Genomic DNA, 15,284 nt, shown 5'->3' with positions numbered 1-15,284 from the left:
ATGGCTAATTCATCTGCTTATCTACGTGAAAAACCAAGATATCAGCAACAAAGAGCACACTGCTCACTCCCCACCCCCGTAACACTAGGGTTGCGGTGGTGCAGTCTGATTTTGAAAATGAAAGCAGGGGAGGGGGAAACAGGTCCAAAATACTTACCTTCAGATAAGGCTGATAGTTTTCTTTTAAAAGAGATGCAAAACTTCACATCTTCAGCCAGGTTTATTAAATTTAACACAACCTAAGGAAGGGCATTACCAGACACAGAATGGCTACACCTGAATACTATATGAGAAATGCCATGCCAAGTTAGACCAAAAGTCATCAAGCCGAGCATTCTGTCTCTGACAGTGGCCACAATGGTTCACAAATGCCCAGCAGATCCCAAAAGAAACACATCTACGTTATTACTCACTCCCAGGGATAGCAATGGCTTTCCTGTAGTCTGCCTGGCCAATGCGTTAAGGACTTTTCCTCCAGGAATTAATAATTCAGCAACTCTTGGACCTCTCTAAGGGCTCGGCAGATTTCCACATAAACATGGTCTATATATTCAGTGTTTATTTCTCCCCACCACCGCCACTCACCATTTCTTCTTTCAACAGCGTCTTTGCTGTCCGGTGGAGAGGAGAATGCTGTCGAAGATTCTGGCACCGCCGAGAAAGGTCCAGGTGTCCACTCACCCTCCGCAGGGTCTACTGCAGCAGCCGCGTTTAACTGGGATCTGCCTCGCTGAGACAAGGAGGGAAGAGGAGCAGCAGCATCGGAATCCATTTCAGCTAAAATCAGACATGGTGGAAAAAAAAATCACCATTTTCATTTAAAACATTAAGTTCCAGTTACTGTTTGCTTTTTTTTTTTTTTTTAAATCTTCCTTCAAACACTGATCTGGATTAGATTAGCACACAAAAGCTTTTTTAACAGTCTCCCTCAATTACCGAGTGACAGCCGACAGCAGGTTTCTTCTGGGGAAATGCTATTTGGAACCACAGGTATACTCGGACCAGGATTCCAAAGCCACAGTGGAAGTATTACTAGATTCCTCCTGACCAACCCAGTATCATAGTCTCTTCAAACTCAGAAAGTACATCATTTAAAAAAAGATCCAAGGAGAACCTAGAAAAGCTTCAAGGTGCATTTATTTCCTTGCAGCTAAGCTTTAATCCTCATTTATTTCCTAAGACATCAAAATAGTCCCAATGCATTCCCACTTCGGTTACTTCTGCACAGCGACTCACCCGAAGTGCTTCCCATGGGCAGCGGCTATGAGAAGGTTTTAGGGGCATTAGGCAGAACAGACATGGGTGAGGAAACTGCATCAGTCCCTTCCTCCCCTCTCATGCCGAGAAATTTTAGTTGTCAGTAAACACTGACCATGCCCATAAATCCACCTTAATCATATTTTTTAATGCATCAGGATGGAACACAGAATAGACAGCTGAAAAGTGACTTAAGAAAATATCTTCAAAATCAAAGGGCATGGCCATGAGATGTAAAAAACAGAGAATATAATGGCAGATAAGGACACAAGTCCCATCTAGTCTGCCCAATTTAGAGACCCCAATTGATTTCTGGCTCTCACTTCACTTCTCAGGAGTAACATTATAAAATATTTCTTCACGAAAAGGATGTACAGAATGGACTCCCAGTGGAGATGGAGGAGGCGCAAATGATAATGGAATTCAAGAAGGCATGGGTTAAGCACAGAGTTTCCCCAAGTGGAGAAGATCTGAAAGGAAAGTCAGAGATTAGCTGGATTTATGGCACTGTACCAGGATTGAAAATGGGCAGACTGGATAGGCTCATTATTCACAGTCATATTCTAGGACACTGCAGGAACAGGCTGGAAGGTTGTAGTACTGAAAACAAGCCACCCATCACTCTCTCAAGAGCATAGGCGAGGAGGGGGCGACAAGGGTAGGCAACTCTGGCCCTCAGGTGTCACAAATAGGTCTGGTTTTCAGAATATCCACAATGAATATATACGAAATAGATTTGCATGCACCGCCTCCACTGTATACAAATCTCATGCGCATTTGTTGTGGATATCCTGAAAACCAAATCTGTCTATGGCACTCGAGGACGGGAGTTGCCTACCCCTGCTACAGGCCATGGGGTAACCAGGGTGGTACCAGGAAGCTACAACTCTCCAGAAATCAACTAGGTCAGCACCAAAAGACTGGTCATAGCCGGATACTATGCAGCAAAGCCACAGGGGCCTAGAGACCAGATGTTCTAGCAACAGCCTGGTTAGTTCTGGTAACTGTTTAGTTTATTACAAAGCTTGGTGGCAAGACCAGTGATTAGTTTGTGGGAGGAACGGCCTGGAATGCAGTTCCGCCACATCTTTTTAGATTTAAGAAGTAAAATAGCAGGGATTTTCTACTCCAGCCCTTCCCTTTCAGGCAGCCTGCAGGAAAGAGGAGACCAGAGAGTGAGCCTGGAGCAGAGAATAGCCACTCTACTCCCTAACCTAGCCCCTTCTCTCCTGATCCCATTCCCCTCCTCTTCTATCAGGAACAGAAGGAGAAGGGATAACACTGAAGCAGATGCTGCAGAGCAAAAAAAAACAAACAAATACAAAAAGGGGTTGAAGTCTTACAAATTTTAAACTTATGTGCAATAGTGCCAGTCATCAAGACTTCAATCCTGGTCTTGATAAGCAGTACAGTTCACAGGTTTCAAACTTGTGCTAATTCAGCCCTTTTTTGTGTCCATTTCTGGAACAAGCCAGAATGGCATTCTTCCATCTTTTCTCCAGGACCCAAGGAGACGAAAGTAGAGCCAACGGTGTAATTCAGTTCCAGCTCCCTGCAAAAATGGTCGCCTTTCTCTGTACCTGTTCTAATTCTGCTATATCTTTTTTTGAGATGCAGTGCCATAACTGCACACCGTACTCAAACTGCGGTCACACCATGGAGCGAGACAGAGGCATTATGATATTCTTTGTTGTATTATCCATTTCTTTTCCTAATAATAATTCCTAGCATTCTATTTGTTTTCTTGGCCCCAAGCACACACTGAGCAGAGGATGGCAACATATCCACAATGATGTCTAAATCCTTTTCCTGGGTGATGACTCCCATGTGGAACCTTGCATCATGTAGCTATAATTTGCGATGCTCCCCCCTACATGCACCATTTTGCACTTGTCCACATTAAATATCTGCCATTTGGATTCCCAGTCTCCTAGTCTTAAAAGGTTCTCTTGCAATTTCTCACAATCTTCTTGTGATTTAACAACATGGAATAGTTTTGTATCATCAGCAAATTTGATCACTGGCTCCTTGTTCCCAATCTCTAGGTCATTTAGAAATATGTTAAAAAGAAGCAGTCCTACTACAGATCCCTGGGATACTCCACTATTCACCTTTCTCCTCTGAGAAAGTTGACCCTACTCTCTGTTTTATATCTTTAACCAGTTCTCAATCCATAATAAAATATTGCCTTCTATCCCATAACCTTTTAATTTGCTCAAATCTCACACCATGACCTCTTAATCTAAAATTTTCATTTTACTGCAAAAAGGTGTGCTTCTTCTGCATTAAATATACATTTGAGGAATTTGAATATTTCACAAAGCTTTCAGCACAAACTTAACAAAAAAAAGGCAATAATACAACAGAAACAATATCTGGTGAAAACCGAGAAGAGAACCAGAAGTACAACCACAAGGAACAGAGCTAACACGCAAACTGACATTTAGGAAACAGCACAAGTTAGCAAGAAAATGTGTTTTGCTTTCTTTTTCTACCTTAGACTGGGTGGGCTCCTTCTGCTGTGGATGTTCACAGGCTAGGGCCCGAGGATGAGCGCCCGCACCCTAACTACCCTACCTCCTTCCAGGCCCCTGTGCACGAGAAAACAGGTCAGTCCCGAACTCAGCGAAGACGCCCCCAAACCCAGGCTTAGCGAGGGAGATCTCCGTATACCACCGAGACAGGGAACAAAAGGGAAGAAAAGTATGCTGACAGCAAAAGTACCAAAAACATGCCCAAACACACATTACCCCATCTTCAAATCTTCGGCTCGATATGCTACCTGCTTTCTCCCCCTTCTGTGTCCACGGGAAAGAGAAATCAGGCACAGCAGTGATTTAAGTTCCCCCCCCCCCCAATACAGCCGTAGCAGATCAGTGCGGCCAGACACAGTAGGAACTTCAAATCCCCGCAACGAACAGCACCAACACCAACAAAAACATACGAAGCCTTCTGCCAGCCTCACCCGATCGCCCGCTGCACTGCGCCTCCGTGCCAAGCGGAGGCTGCCACGCCCCGGTCCCTCCCCGCTGCAGCTTCGGAGGCGAGGGTGTGAGCGAGTCTCCCGGAGGAGGCCGACGGCTGCTGGCCGATTTGGGGTGAGGGGGATGAAATGTTGCTGTTCTGAGTCTAGCAGCGTCGGCGAAGGAGCGAGCAGCTTTCACGGAGGGACTGCCGGAGCGTTCCGAAAACGGGTCCGACGAGCAGCACCTTCCGACTTCCGCCGAGTGTGGCAGCTGTGCCCTTCAGCACTCGGTCCCCGGAGGACCCTGTCTAAGGGGCACAGCCAGAGCTTAAAACTATGTGCTGAACTGCACTGCAGTGTAATAAGAGACAGGCTAATGTTTTTTGGTTTTTTTTTTTAACTCCCGATGCAGTGAGCTAATGGTATGCTAATAAATCGGGAGTTACAAAATGCACACGCATGAAAATATGTATGAAGAAAATGCTTAGCACACATGATTTATGCACACAAAAAATGTTTTCAGCATTGAAAGCATTTTTGTATACTTAAGTCATATTTGCTTTCATGTCTTATCCACACAAAGTCCGGACTACAGGTCCTGGCTCTGGAATTCCAGCTTCTGATATTAGACTAACACTGGTCCTGGAAACTTTACTCCATCTCTGACTAGAAGCTAAGTTTCCAATGCTAAGAAAACACAAGATAAGCCAGAAAAAAAAATAAGCATGGGGAGGGGGGTAATAGCTAATACCATCATTAAAATGGAATTTGCATGAGAGGTGCTATCCTGTATGCACATTGTTGTGTGCAAAACAGTTTTCCAATCAGCAGTAAAGTTTTGGCAGAAAAAGCACAGAATTGTGGATAAACTGTGCTGTACTGAGCGCACCTTATTACATCCCCCCCATTTCATCCGCACTTCATAGCTGAGAGGGGCAAACCTCGGGATCAGTATGATTGGGGGAGGGGGACAGAGTGCCTCAAAGAGGCAGGAGATGAAGTGGAAACATGCATTATAGGGGTAACATTTATTTATTTATTTTTTGGTGGGGGTTACCACAAATTTTATTTCTTTTAATGTTTATTTCATTTCTTCAGGTTAAAAAAGAATGGAATAAACATTTACAAAAAATGGAAAAAAGAAACAAAGCCTCCCAAGGCCTCCCAACCCCACCCACCCAAAAAATGCCAAGGCCAGGATTCTCCCTGGCTCCCACTTAACCAGTCTAGGGGGGATCTGCAGATGAGGTCTAGGTCCAGGCTGAAGCCTCGGCCTTCCATAGGCCTAGACTGCAGTAGGACACTGCAACCGTGGCCCTGGCCCTACGCAGGCCCTACGCTTGGAAGCCTGATCCCGGTCTGGATGCTGGGTTTCAACACCTGGGCCCAGACCCGACGCTGTGGCCTGGTCCAGAGGCCGAGTCCCGGGCCCAGACCCGATGCTGGAGCCTGATTACTGATGCCTGGGCCTCGGTCTAGACCAAGGCCCGGACCCAGATCTGATGCCAGGGCCTCAGCCAAGGCCCGGGCCCAGACTCAACACCAGGGCCCCGGTGGAGGATGCCATTTTCACGTACTGGAGTTCAATTAACTGCCGTATGTCAAAATGTGACCCTCCACCAGGGAGGATGCGCTGCAATTAATGTACTTCGGCACATCCTCACTGGATGCCATCATTTGAAGAAGACAGAAACGGAACACGACCTACAAGGCCTAGGCTCTGACCTTCGGCCCTGGGCCTGACCCTGGGGCTGAGGCTGAGGCCCTGGCGTCAGGCCTGTGACCAGGCATTGGTACCCAGCTTCCAGACTGGGCACCGGCATCAGGTCTGTGCCCAGCATTGGGACCTGGACTGGGCCCTGGCATTGGATCTGGCTCTGGGCCTTGGTCTAGGCCGAAACCCAGGCATCGGAACCAGGTATCCAGACCAGGCCCCAGCATCAGGTCTGGGTCCAGGCCCAGGTGTCACAACCTGGCCTCTGAGCTGGACCCCAGCTTCAGGTCTGAGCCTGGGCCCTGGACTAGGCCAAGGCTCAGGGATTGGGACCCGGCCTCTGGGCAGGACCCCGACATCCAGCCTGTGCCTGGTCATGGTATCAGATGCCCAACAGCGAAGGTAAGTGGAGGTTGGGAAATTTTCCGACCCCAGCAAAATTTTTCAGGCCTGTGCCTTTGCTTGGATCTCGGCCAAGGCCCCAGCATTGGGCCCAGTTCCAGGCTTAGGCCGCAGCCCTTGCGCCTTGCTTTGACCTAGTCCTAGGCCGGGTTGCTGGCGTCGCGCCTAGGCTTAGACCTAGGCCCACTGGGTAACCGTTTTTTTTTATTAGCAAAACAAGATTTCTATGACATTTCATCGGAATTTAAAACATTTTGTTTTGAAAATAACCCAAAACAAAATAGGAAATTTCATTGTCATTTCCTATTTCGTTTCTCCCGAATGCACATCCCTAATGCCTTACACTGGTGACAGCCTTAATGAAGAATCTTAATGAAGAATCAATCCTCAGAGCTACCCCGTCTAATCTGAGTCTTCATGCTGACAGAAGCAAGGCTAAGGGGATCAGTGTGACTATATCTGTGAGGCCTAGGGAATCACATGACTAGTCTGGTTTTCAGAATATATTTGCATATGTAGAGAACCCTTGGTTTCCCTAACAGGAGCGTGCCAACCACCTGGGGAGATTTAAGCAGAAATTAGTGAAGAGAGGTTTCGTTTTGCTCCCCCATGTGGGAGATGCAGATGGTGCGTTCTAGCAGTTTATCATCCCAAAGTACCATCTATCCTCATGGATTTTTAGTTCAGCTTTCCTGTAGACAGGAGCTCATTGTCTCCTGCTATGTAATTTTTCCTCTTTATTTATGGGAAAGGCATAAGGAATTTTCCCACATGGGGTCAGTCTCCTGTCTGACTTGATTCTGCTTGGTTTTACTGTTTTAAGCCATTTTTGGAGAATTCCCTGTAAGAGTCTTGTTGCAGTGGATTGGGGCATCCCTGTGTTCAAGGCCAGATCATGGGATAGGGAAGATCTGCAGTGTGCTATCTCTCCATCAGAGGATGTACCTGATAGTGACTCGATGCAGAGGAGTTTAAACTTTAACGTAACTATTTTGGACTATGTCCTCTGTTGCGAGGCATGGAAATTTTTCCACCCTTCTTGTCTCTGTCTTGAGTTTTCCCCCTTTTTAGTTTCAGAAACTGTTTTTGTTCCACTGGGAGCTGATGGGCCTTGGTACCTGAGACTCAGAAACCAACACCTTCAGGAGAGTGGTATCTTTCATCCTGAAAGAATCTGAAGAGTGGAGGAACTCAGGTGGAAACAAGTATCTGTGCTAATAGTACAGAGGAAAGGAAGCTAAAGGATTTGAAGGGGTAAGAAGTTGGAGATATTTGTTCTGAGAACTGTGAATGCTGCTGAAGTAAATAAGAAGGAACTGAGAGGGAAGTGCCCATCAGGTACTAACAAGGAGACCTGCAGTGTTTAGGAAGAATTCAGGAAAAGGTTAAAAACTGGGATTTTGTTCTGATAAAATATTGTGACAATATTCTACAGTGGGGAGAAGCTGAGAATAAATTGGGGATCTAAAAGAGGATTGGACTACCTTCAATCTGGGAAGATTAAATAATGAGTCAGTCTGAGAAACTGGAGTAACTGTGAAGAAGGTTGACAAGTGTTAAGCAGCGAGCTTACAAAAGAATCTGAAGACTTTGCTATAGACGTGAGGTGACAAGTTTATTTATTTATTTATCTACTGTATTATTATTTATTGACTTTATTTGAGAAAGAAATAGAACTGTAAATACTCATCAATCATTAAATCAATTAGTAGTAAAAGAAGTTGGAAACCACCCTGTTTCTCAGTGTGGTTTTGTGACTGTGTTAATTATCAGTGGAATCTGCTTCCTCCGGAGCTAAGGTTGATACATTGCCCCAACACGTTCAAAAAAAGACTCAAGACATGGCTATTCGGACAAGCATTCCCTTAACTTACTTAGTCTTCCACAGCTCCCATAGACTGTTTTCATACTGTTGACGTCCAGAACCTATGCTCATGTTTTTACTCATCAATAAGAAATTTCTCCCTCCTCCCCCCTCCACGAACAACCTTCCTTCCCCCTCCCCCCCCATTAGCAAACCTCCCTCCCCATGCGCTAGTTTCGCTCTAATAGTGCATACTGCTACTGTTCCTAGTTATGTTATGTTATATTATCCAAGTTGTTCACTCCATTGTTCATTGTAAGACATATGTTGTCATTGTTTTCTACTTGTTATAATGTAAACCGGAGTGATAAGTAATTCTGTTACCTGAACTTCGGTATAAAAAAAGTTATAAATATTAAATAAATAAATAAACCAGTGCTGTTTACAAGGATGGAGAGGATTAGTATTGGGCTATTGCATAAAAGACAAGGGGCCTTGGAATTATCGTTCTTCCCCCACTGGGAGCCCTAGAACTCAGATTTCATGCTATCCATGGAGTGGCCAAGAGAGAGAGAGAGTTAATAGGAATGTGTGCAGAAAGGGTCCCTCATCATCTCTTCTGTCCTATGTGCCCCTGGGTACAAGTGAAAAGGAGCCGTCCCATCCAGGAGTTACACATGTATTGTATGTTTTCTTTGTAAACTGCCCTGAGCTACGATTTGTGGCGGTATATACATTCCAAATGAAGATACAGGAAAAGATAAAGATATTCATTAGGGTTGTCCTGGAAACCAGACTAGCCAGGCGGTCTTTGAGGACAGGTTGAGAACCACTGGGCTAGCTTGTCTCTGAAAGGCAGAAGTGGAGAAGAAAAAAATCTTTAAGGCATACCTGCATGCTTGGCCAGTCCTTTTATTTTATATATATTTTTTTTCTGTACTTTTGCTGTGTTTTATCCAAGTCCTGAGCAACAGAAAAACTTGCTGCTGTGATTGTTTGCGTCTTGCTTGGTCTGCCTTGGGGGGGGGGGGGGGAGAGAGAGAGAGAGAGAAAGGGTCCACTCACCAGAGCGCACAGTTTTACCCTCAGTTGTATGCACATTTTTTGTGTGCAAACTTTACTCCCGATGCAGCAAGGAGTTTTGCACATAAAAAATGTGCCCGCAATTATTGCTTCTCTATACTCTTGCATTGGAATTCCATGTTAAAGAAACCATTAGCTATTACCCATCAGTTCAGAGAGGTGATCTGACTTAACTCATGTTTTCTTAGCGCTGGAAATTTTTACTCCTGATCAGAGGTGGAGCAAAGCTTCCAGTGCTAGTGTCAGTTTATGGACAGAAGCAGGAATTCTAGTAATGGGACCACAGTCAGGATTTATGTACAGAAAACATGCTTTGTACACATACAGCATGTTTTCTGCATATAAAATATAATTTAGGTCCACAAAAAAAGGTTCTCTGTGTTGAAAGCATTTTTTTGTGTGCATATCTTATTTTGTACACACTAAACAATTAAAATCATGTTCTGTGGGCATAAATCATGTCTGAGAGGCTCCCCCTCTCCTGTGTTAAAATGTGTACTGTACTTCTGCTGAGCACACATTTTAACTCGGGATTCTGTGATATTTTTGTGTTTGTGCACATTTTTAAATTCCTGATGCATTAGCATACCATTTGTTTGCTTACTGCTTTGAGGTTAAATATTTTTTTTACATGTGTATTAACAAACTGTGCGCTGAATTTCAGCTCTCAGTCTTAATACACATCCTATTACATCGGCCCCTATATATGGTAGCGAAGTGTGTGTCACTTTAGGTCTGTCTGGAATGTCAGTCTCTGTTTGTCTGGTGTGGTCTGTCTGTGTCTGTGTATGGTGTGATCTGTTTGCCCATCTCTGAATGTGATGTCTCTGGATATGGAGAGAGCAACCTTGTCTAGTCAAGGAGTGTTTGTATTCTCTGTTTGTGGTGTACTGTGTCTGTGTGTTTTTGATCGAGGTGGTGTGCATGTGTTTCTGGGTGTGAGGTGTATGAGTCTTGCAGTCTGTGCATGGTGTGACTTGTGGTCTCTCTCTTTATTGAGTGTATCTGTGTGTGTAAGGTGAGATGGTGTGTCTGTGTCTCTTTGGGCATATCTGACTATGTCTTTCCTCTTGTTTGACTGGTGTGGTGTGTCAGGGTGTGATATGTGTGTGTCTGTCTGGTTGTGGGATGATTTTAAGAACATAAGAACATAAGAAATTGCCATGCTGGGTCAGACCAAGGGTCCATCAAGCCCAGCATCCTGTTTCCAACAGAGGCCAAAACCAGGCCTCAAGAACCTGGCAATTACCCAAACACTAAGAAGATCCCATGCTACTGATGCAATTAATAGCAGTGGCTATTCCCTAAGTAAAATTGATTAATAGCCATTAATGGACTTCTCCTCCAAGAACTTATCCAAACCTTTATTGAACCCAGCTACACTAACTGCACTAACCACATCCTCTGGCAACAAATTCCAGAGCTTTATTGTGCATTGAGTGAAAAATAATTTTCTCCGATTAGTCTTAAATGTCCTACTTGCTAACTTCATGGAATGCCCCCTAGTCCTATTATTCGAAAGTGAAAATAACCGAGTCACATCTACTCGTTCAAGACCTCTCATGATCTTAAAGACCTCTATCATATCCCCCCTCAGCCGTCTCTAATGTTTAGTGAGTCTGGAGCTGGAGTTTGGTGTGCATTAAGCAGTGTGAGAGATTGACTATCTGCTTGGAGCTGAGAAAGAGACTTCCAGAAGAGATGGCAGTAGCATGAAAGCCAATCTCCCAGTGAAGCACAACTTTCTGGGAAGAGTAGGTGGTTCTAACTGTAAGTGTCTGATCAGTAATGATCCAAGAGTAAAAGGGAACATGCACACACATGTGCACACACTAAGATTACCTTACCTTATGGTAGTGCTGGAAAACTTTACAGGCTAGTACCTACTTAAAAGAGAAGTTTTCAGTAGTGACTGAATCATCTTTGGTAAGTTAGGGAGAAGCCCCATGCTCTAAACTCCAGGAGCTTTTATCAGAGTAGCATAACTGAAGTTGGAGTAAGATACAGCAGTGAGTTTACTATTGAACCCTAAATCATGATCCTGAAGCTCCAAGTCAAATCATTAGTAGGAGAAAATGTTATACATGGGAGTAAAATGTAAGATTTATTTTCTCAGGAAGCTGGGAGAAGCAGCATGCTTGATATTCTTTCCACAAGAACCAAATCTAGAAAGAGAATCATATAAAATGTTTGATCTCTAAAATGGAACTGTGACATTGATCATTGTGTGTACTCAGATTGTGCCTATGAATCAGAACTAAATATTTTCCTATGCAAATACAAATCAGACCAGTGAAACCACATCTTGGCAGTTGTCGAAAATTATCTCTGGCTCTGGCTCCAGCTTTCAGCACTGCCACACAGAGAGGATTTGGTCACTCTTTAGTTTGAATGCTTTCACCTGCAATCCACTATTGTTTTATATTATTTTATGTTTTTATTGTAATTTTATTTTTTTAATATTGTTTATGATTATGTATTTTGTTGTACATCGTACTGGTCAGATTTCTGGTTGTATGGTATATAAGAGTCTAGAAATAAAATTTAAAAATCCACTACACAACCTGACTGACTGCTTTCTAAAGAACTGTTAGACCATCAGGAATTGGTCCTTTGTTTAAAGAGTTACTAGTAAATTCTAATAGTAGAGCTCTATAGTTGTATCCATACCGTAATATATCGGGCTTGAGTGTGTCCGTCAGTGCTCGTGCATGTTCCCCAGCCCGCAGATAGATGGTGCTATAGATCCTCCTTCCCGCAGATTTCCTCCCTCACCTCACCGATTTCATCCCTTGCCGGAAGACTATTCAAAACTGGAAGGACGTGGCCATCGCGGGACCGGCAGAAAATAGCAAAGGAGACCCTGGCATGCCGCGAATGGAGTGTGTCCCGCGGCACACTCACCGTTTGTGGCGAAGATGAAGGCCCAGCTCGCCGTTCGCAGCAAAAAGGGAAGACGCCCTTGTGCTGCGATCGGCGCGCCCAGACCTTCATCTTCGCCACGTTTGGAGCGTATGCCACGGGATGCACTCTGTTCGCGGCATTCTGGGGTTTCCGCTGCTATTATCTGCTCAAGGCACAAATGGAAGGCCCCCGTGTGCCGCGAACGGCACGCCAGGCCTTCATCTTCACCGCGAACGGCGCGCTGGGCCTTCATCTTCACCATGAACAGCGTGGGTCCCACAGCATGCCGGTGAGAGAGAATGTGTGTCGGGGAGGGTGAGAGACAGCAGGAGGGTGTGAGAGAGAGCATGGGGGGGGGGGAGGATGCAGGTGAGAGAGAATGTGTGTGTGAGAGAGGGGGGTGACAGAGAACATGGTTGGTAAGAGGGGGTTGGGTAGGGTGTGAGAGAGAGCATGGGAGGTAAGAGAGGGTGGGTGGACCCGCTCCATGCTGCTGACAGAGAATGTGTGTCGGGGAGGGTGAGAGTCAGCAGGAAGGTAAGAGAGAGAGCATGGGGGGATGCCGGGTGACAGAGAATGTGTGTGTGAGAGAGAGGGGGGGTGACAGAAAGCATGGTTGTTAAGAGGGGGGTGGGGAGGGTGTGAGAGACAGCATGTGAGATAAGAGAGGGTGGGTGGACCCGCACCATGCCGGTGACAGAGAATGTGTGTCAAGGAGGGTGAGAGACAGCAGGAGGGTGTGAGAGATCATGGGAGGGGGGTGCCAGTGAGAGAGAATGTGTATGTGTGAGAGAGGGGGGGTGACAGAAAGCATGGTTGGTAAGAGGGGGTGGGGAGTGTGTCAGAGACAGCATGGGAGGTAAGAGAGGGTGGGTGGGGGGATTCTTGAGTGTGGGTTTCAGAGAGAGGGAGCCTATATGAGGGGAGGGTGATGCCAGTGAGAGAGAATGTGTGTGTGTGTGTGTGTGTGTGGGGGGGGGGGGGGGTGACAGAGAGCATGGTTGGTAAGAGGGGGGTGGGGAGGGGTGTGAGAGAGAGCATGGGAGGTAAGAGAGGGTGGGTGGACCCGCTCCATGCTGCTGACAGAGAATGTGTGTCGGGGAGGGTGAGAGTCAGCAGGAAGGTATGAGAGAGAGCATGGGGGGATGCCGGTGACAGAGAATGTGTGTGTGAGAGAGAGGGGGGTGACAGAAAGCATGGTTGTTAAGAGGGGGGTGGGGAGGGTGTGAGAGACAGCATGTGAGATAAGAGAGGGTGGGTGGACCCGCACCATGCCGGTGACAGAGAATGTGTGTCAAGGAGGGTGAGAGACAGCAGGAGGGTGTGAGAGATCATGGGAGGGGGGTGCCAGTGAGAGAGAATGTGTATGTGTGAGAGAGGGGGGGGTGACAGAAAGCATGGTTGGTAAGAGGGGGTGGGGAGTGTGTCAGAGACAGCATGGGAGGTAAGAGAGGGTGGGTGGGGGGATTCTTGAGTGTGGGTTTCAGAGAGAGGGAGCCTATATGAGGGGAGGGTGATGCCAGTGAGAGAGAATGTGTGTGTGTGTGTGTGTGGGGGGGGGGGGGGGTGACAGAGAGCATGGTTGGTAAGAGGGGGGTGGGGAGGGTGTGAGAGAGAGCATGGGAGGTAAGAGAGGGTGGGTGGGGGGATTCTTGAGTGTGGGTTTCAGAGAGAGGGAGCCTATATGAGGGGAGGGTGATGCCAGTGAGAGAGAATGTGTGTGTGTGTGTGTGTGTGTGTGTGGGGGGGGGGTGACAGAGAGCATGGTTGGTAAGAGGGGGGTGGGGAGGGTGTGAGAGAGAGCATGGGAGGTAAGAGAGGGTGGGTGGGGGGATGCTTGAGTGTGGGTTTCAGAGAGAGCGAGCCTATATGAGGGGAGGGGGATGCTGGTGAGAGAGAATATGTGTGTGAGAGAGGGGGGGGGGGTGTGTTGGGGGGGGGGGGTGTGAGAGACAGCTTGCTAAATAAACTTTGCCAGCCCTGGCTTTAGCAAATGTGCCTCCACATCCCTTGCCCTGGGTGAAAACAATTTCGTTTTTCCTTTTCAGCTAACGCTTCCATATAAGAGTATATCTGCCAATAAAAAGGCTTGCCGCTCGGGCGTAGAAAGGGTACAGTTGCTAGTATAATATAGTGGGGCGTGTGATTATAATTGTGGGGGTTTTTTTTGTTTTGTTTTGTTTTTCACCTTTTGCTCTTTTTCCTTTCCCTCTCTAAATGCTGTAGTATGTCCAGGTTACTCAGTGGATCCTCACTGGCTCAAGTGCTGGAAGGTTGCTTTCAATGAAGTGCAGCCATAGAGCTGCTTTCCGGCCATTAGGGGCCACCACAGTAGCGAAAGGCACCTTCTGTTCCTCCTTCTCTAGGCCTAGCACACTACCTCTGTAGTGTGCCTATACCTGTTTTTTCTAATATCTATGCCTATGCCAGTTTTTTCTAATATCGTGTGCCTATACCTGACTGGCCCTGACAAACCAGGTATCCAAACCCAAAACCCATGCCACAGTGCACTATAGCCAAGGCTCAGTGCCTGCCTGCAACTGTATTTTAAAATATGTGAGGTTAGATGGTTCTATAACAAGGACAGAGGTGGGTTAAGCCCATTCAAAATTTATTTAGACCTACTGTTTGAGTAGGGTTGTCAACTGGCTCTGTTTCTACTGCTTAGGGTGCTCCTGTTCTGCTTTTAAAACCTCATTTCATGCATGAACTTATATTTCTGATTTCCTTAAGAAAAACAGTATTATAAGTCCATGTACACAGTGAGGTAAAACCAGGACTGAATTAGCCTGACCAGTAGAAGCAGAGCCAGCTGACAACCCTGTTAATGAAGGTCTTCAAGAAAGACAGACAGCAGGGGGTGGAAGAACAAGATTAAAAGGAGAAAGTGAAGGAGACATGGGTCAAATGAAGGAGAAAAGGAAAACTGAGTGTAAAGAGAAAGGAAGAGAGAGAAGAGGAGATGAGAAGACTGAGAAAGTAACAAGAGGAGAGAAAGTAAAACAAAAGCCAAATCAAGCCCATGCACACATGGAAGATGATGTTGAAGAGGCAAAGAAAGGCACAGGTCAATGCATATCTAGTGCAGTAACAGTGATATTACAATCCTGATGATGTCACAATAATTCTGATGCTGTACTTTTATGACATGTCAG

At 46.0% G+C, this 15,284-nt stretch overlaps 1 protein-coding gene across 3 annotated transcripts in view; it reads right to left on the bottom strand.

Moving 5' to 3' along the window:
• Nucleotides 1-4,525, bottom strand: part of WFS1 (wolframin ER transmembrane glycoprotein) — an 83,462-nt gene extending 78,937 nt beyond the window's left edge. Inside the window, exons 1-2 of one of the 3 annotated variants that reach the window (XM_029591404.1) lie at nt 4,223-4,525; nt 586-777 (exon numbers count right to left, since the gene is read on the bottom strand). In XM_029591404.1, the coding sequence (XP_029447264.1) occupies nt 586-772 (187 nt within the window). In that variant the 5' untranslated portion in view covers nt 773-777; nt 4,223-4,525. Of the gene's footprint in view, nt 1-585; nt 778-4,007; nt 4,189-4,222 lie in introns of those variants that run through there. The other 2 variants (XM_029591414.1, XM_029591422.1) reach the window with 2 other exon arrangements.
• Between the last annotated feature and the right edge of the window lie 10,759 nt (nt 4,526-15,284).

The sequence above is a fragment of the Rhinatrema bivittatum genome, chromosome 1 (genome assembly GCF_901001135.1).
Source record: "Rhinatrema bivittatum chromosome 1, aRhiBiv1.1, whole genome shotgun sequence".
Lineage (NCBI taxonomy): Eukaryota > Metazoa > Chordata > Amphibia > Gymnophiona > Rhinatrematidae > Rhinatrema > Rhinatrema bivittatum.
The sequence above is the reverse complement of the archived record's forward strand: the minus strand, read 5'-3'. Positions and strand labels throughout refer to the sequence as shown.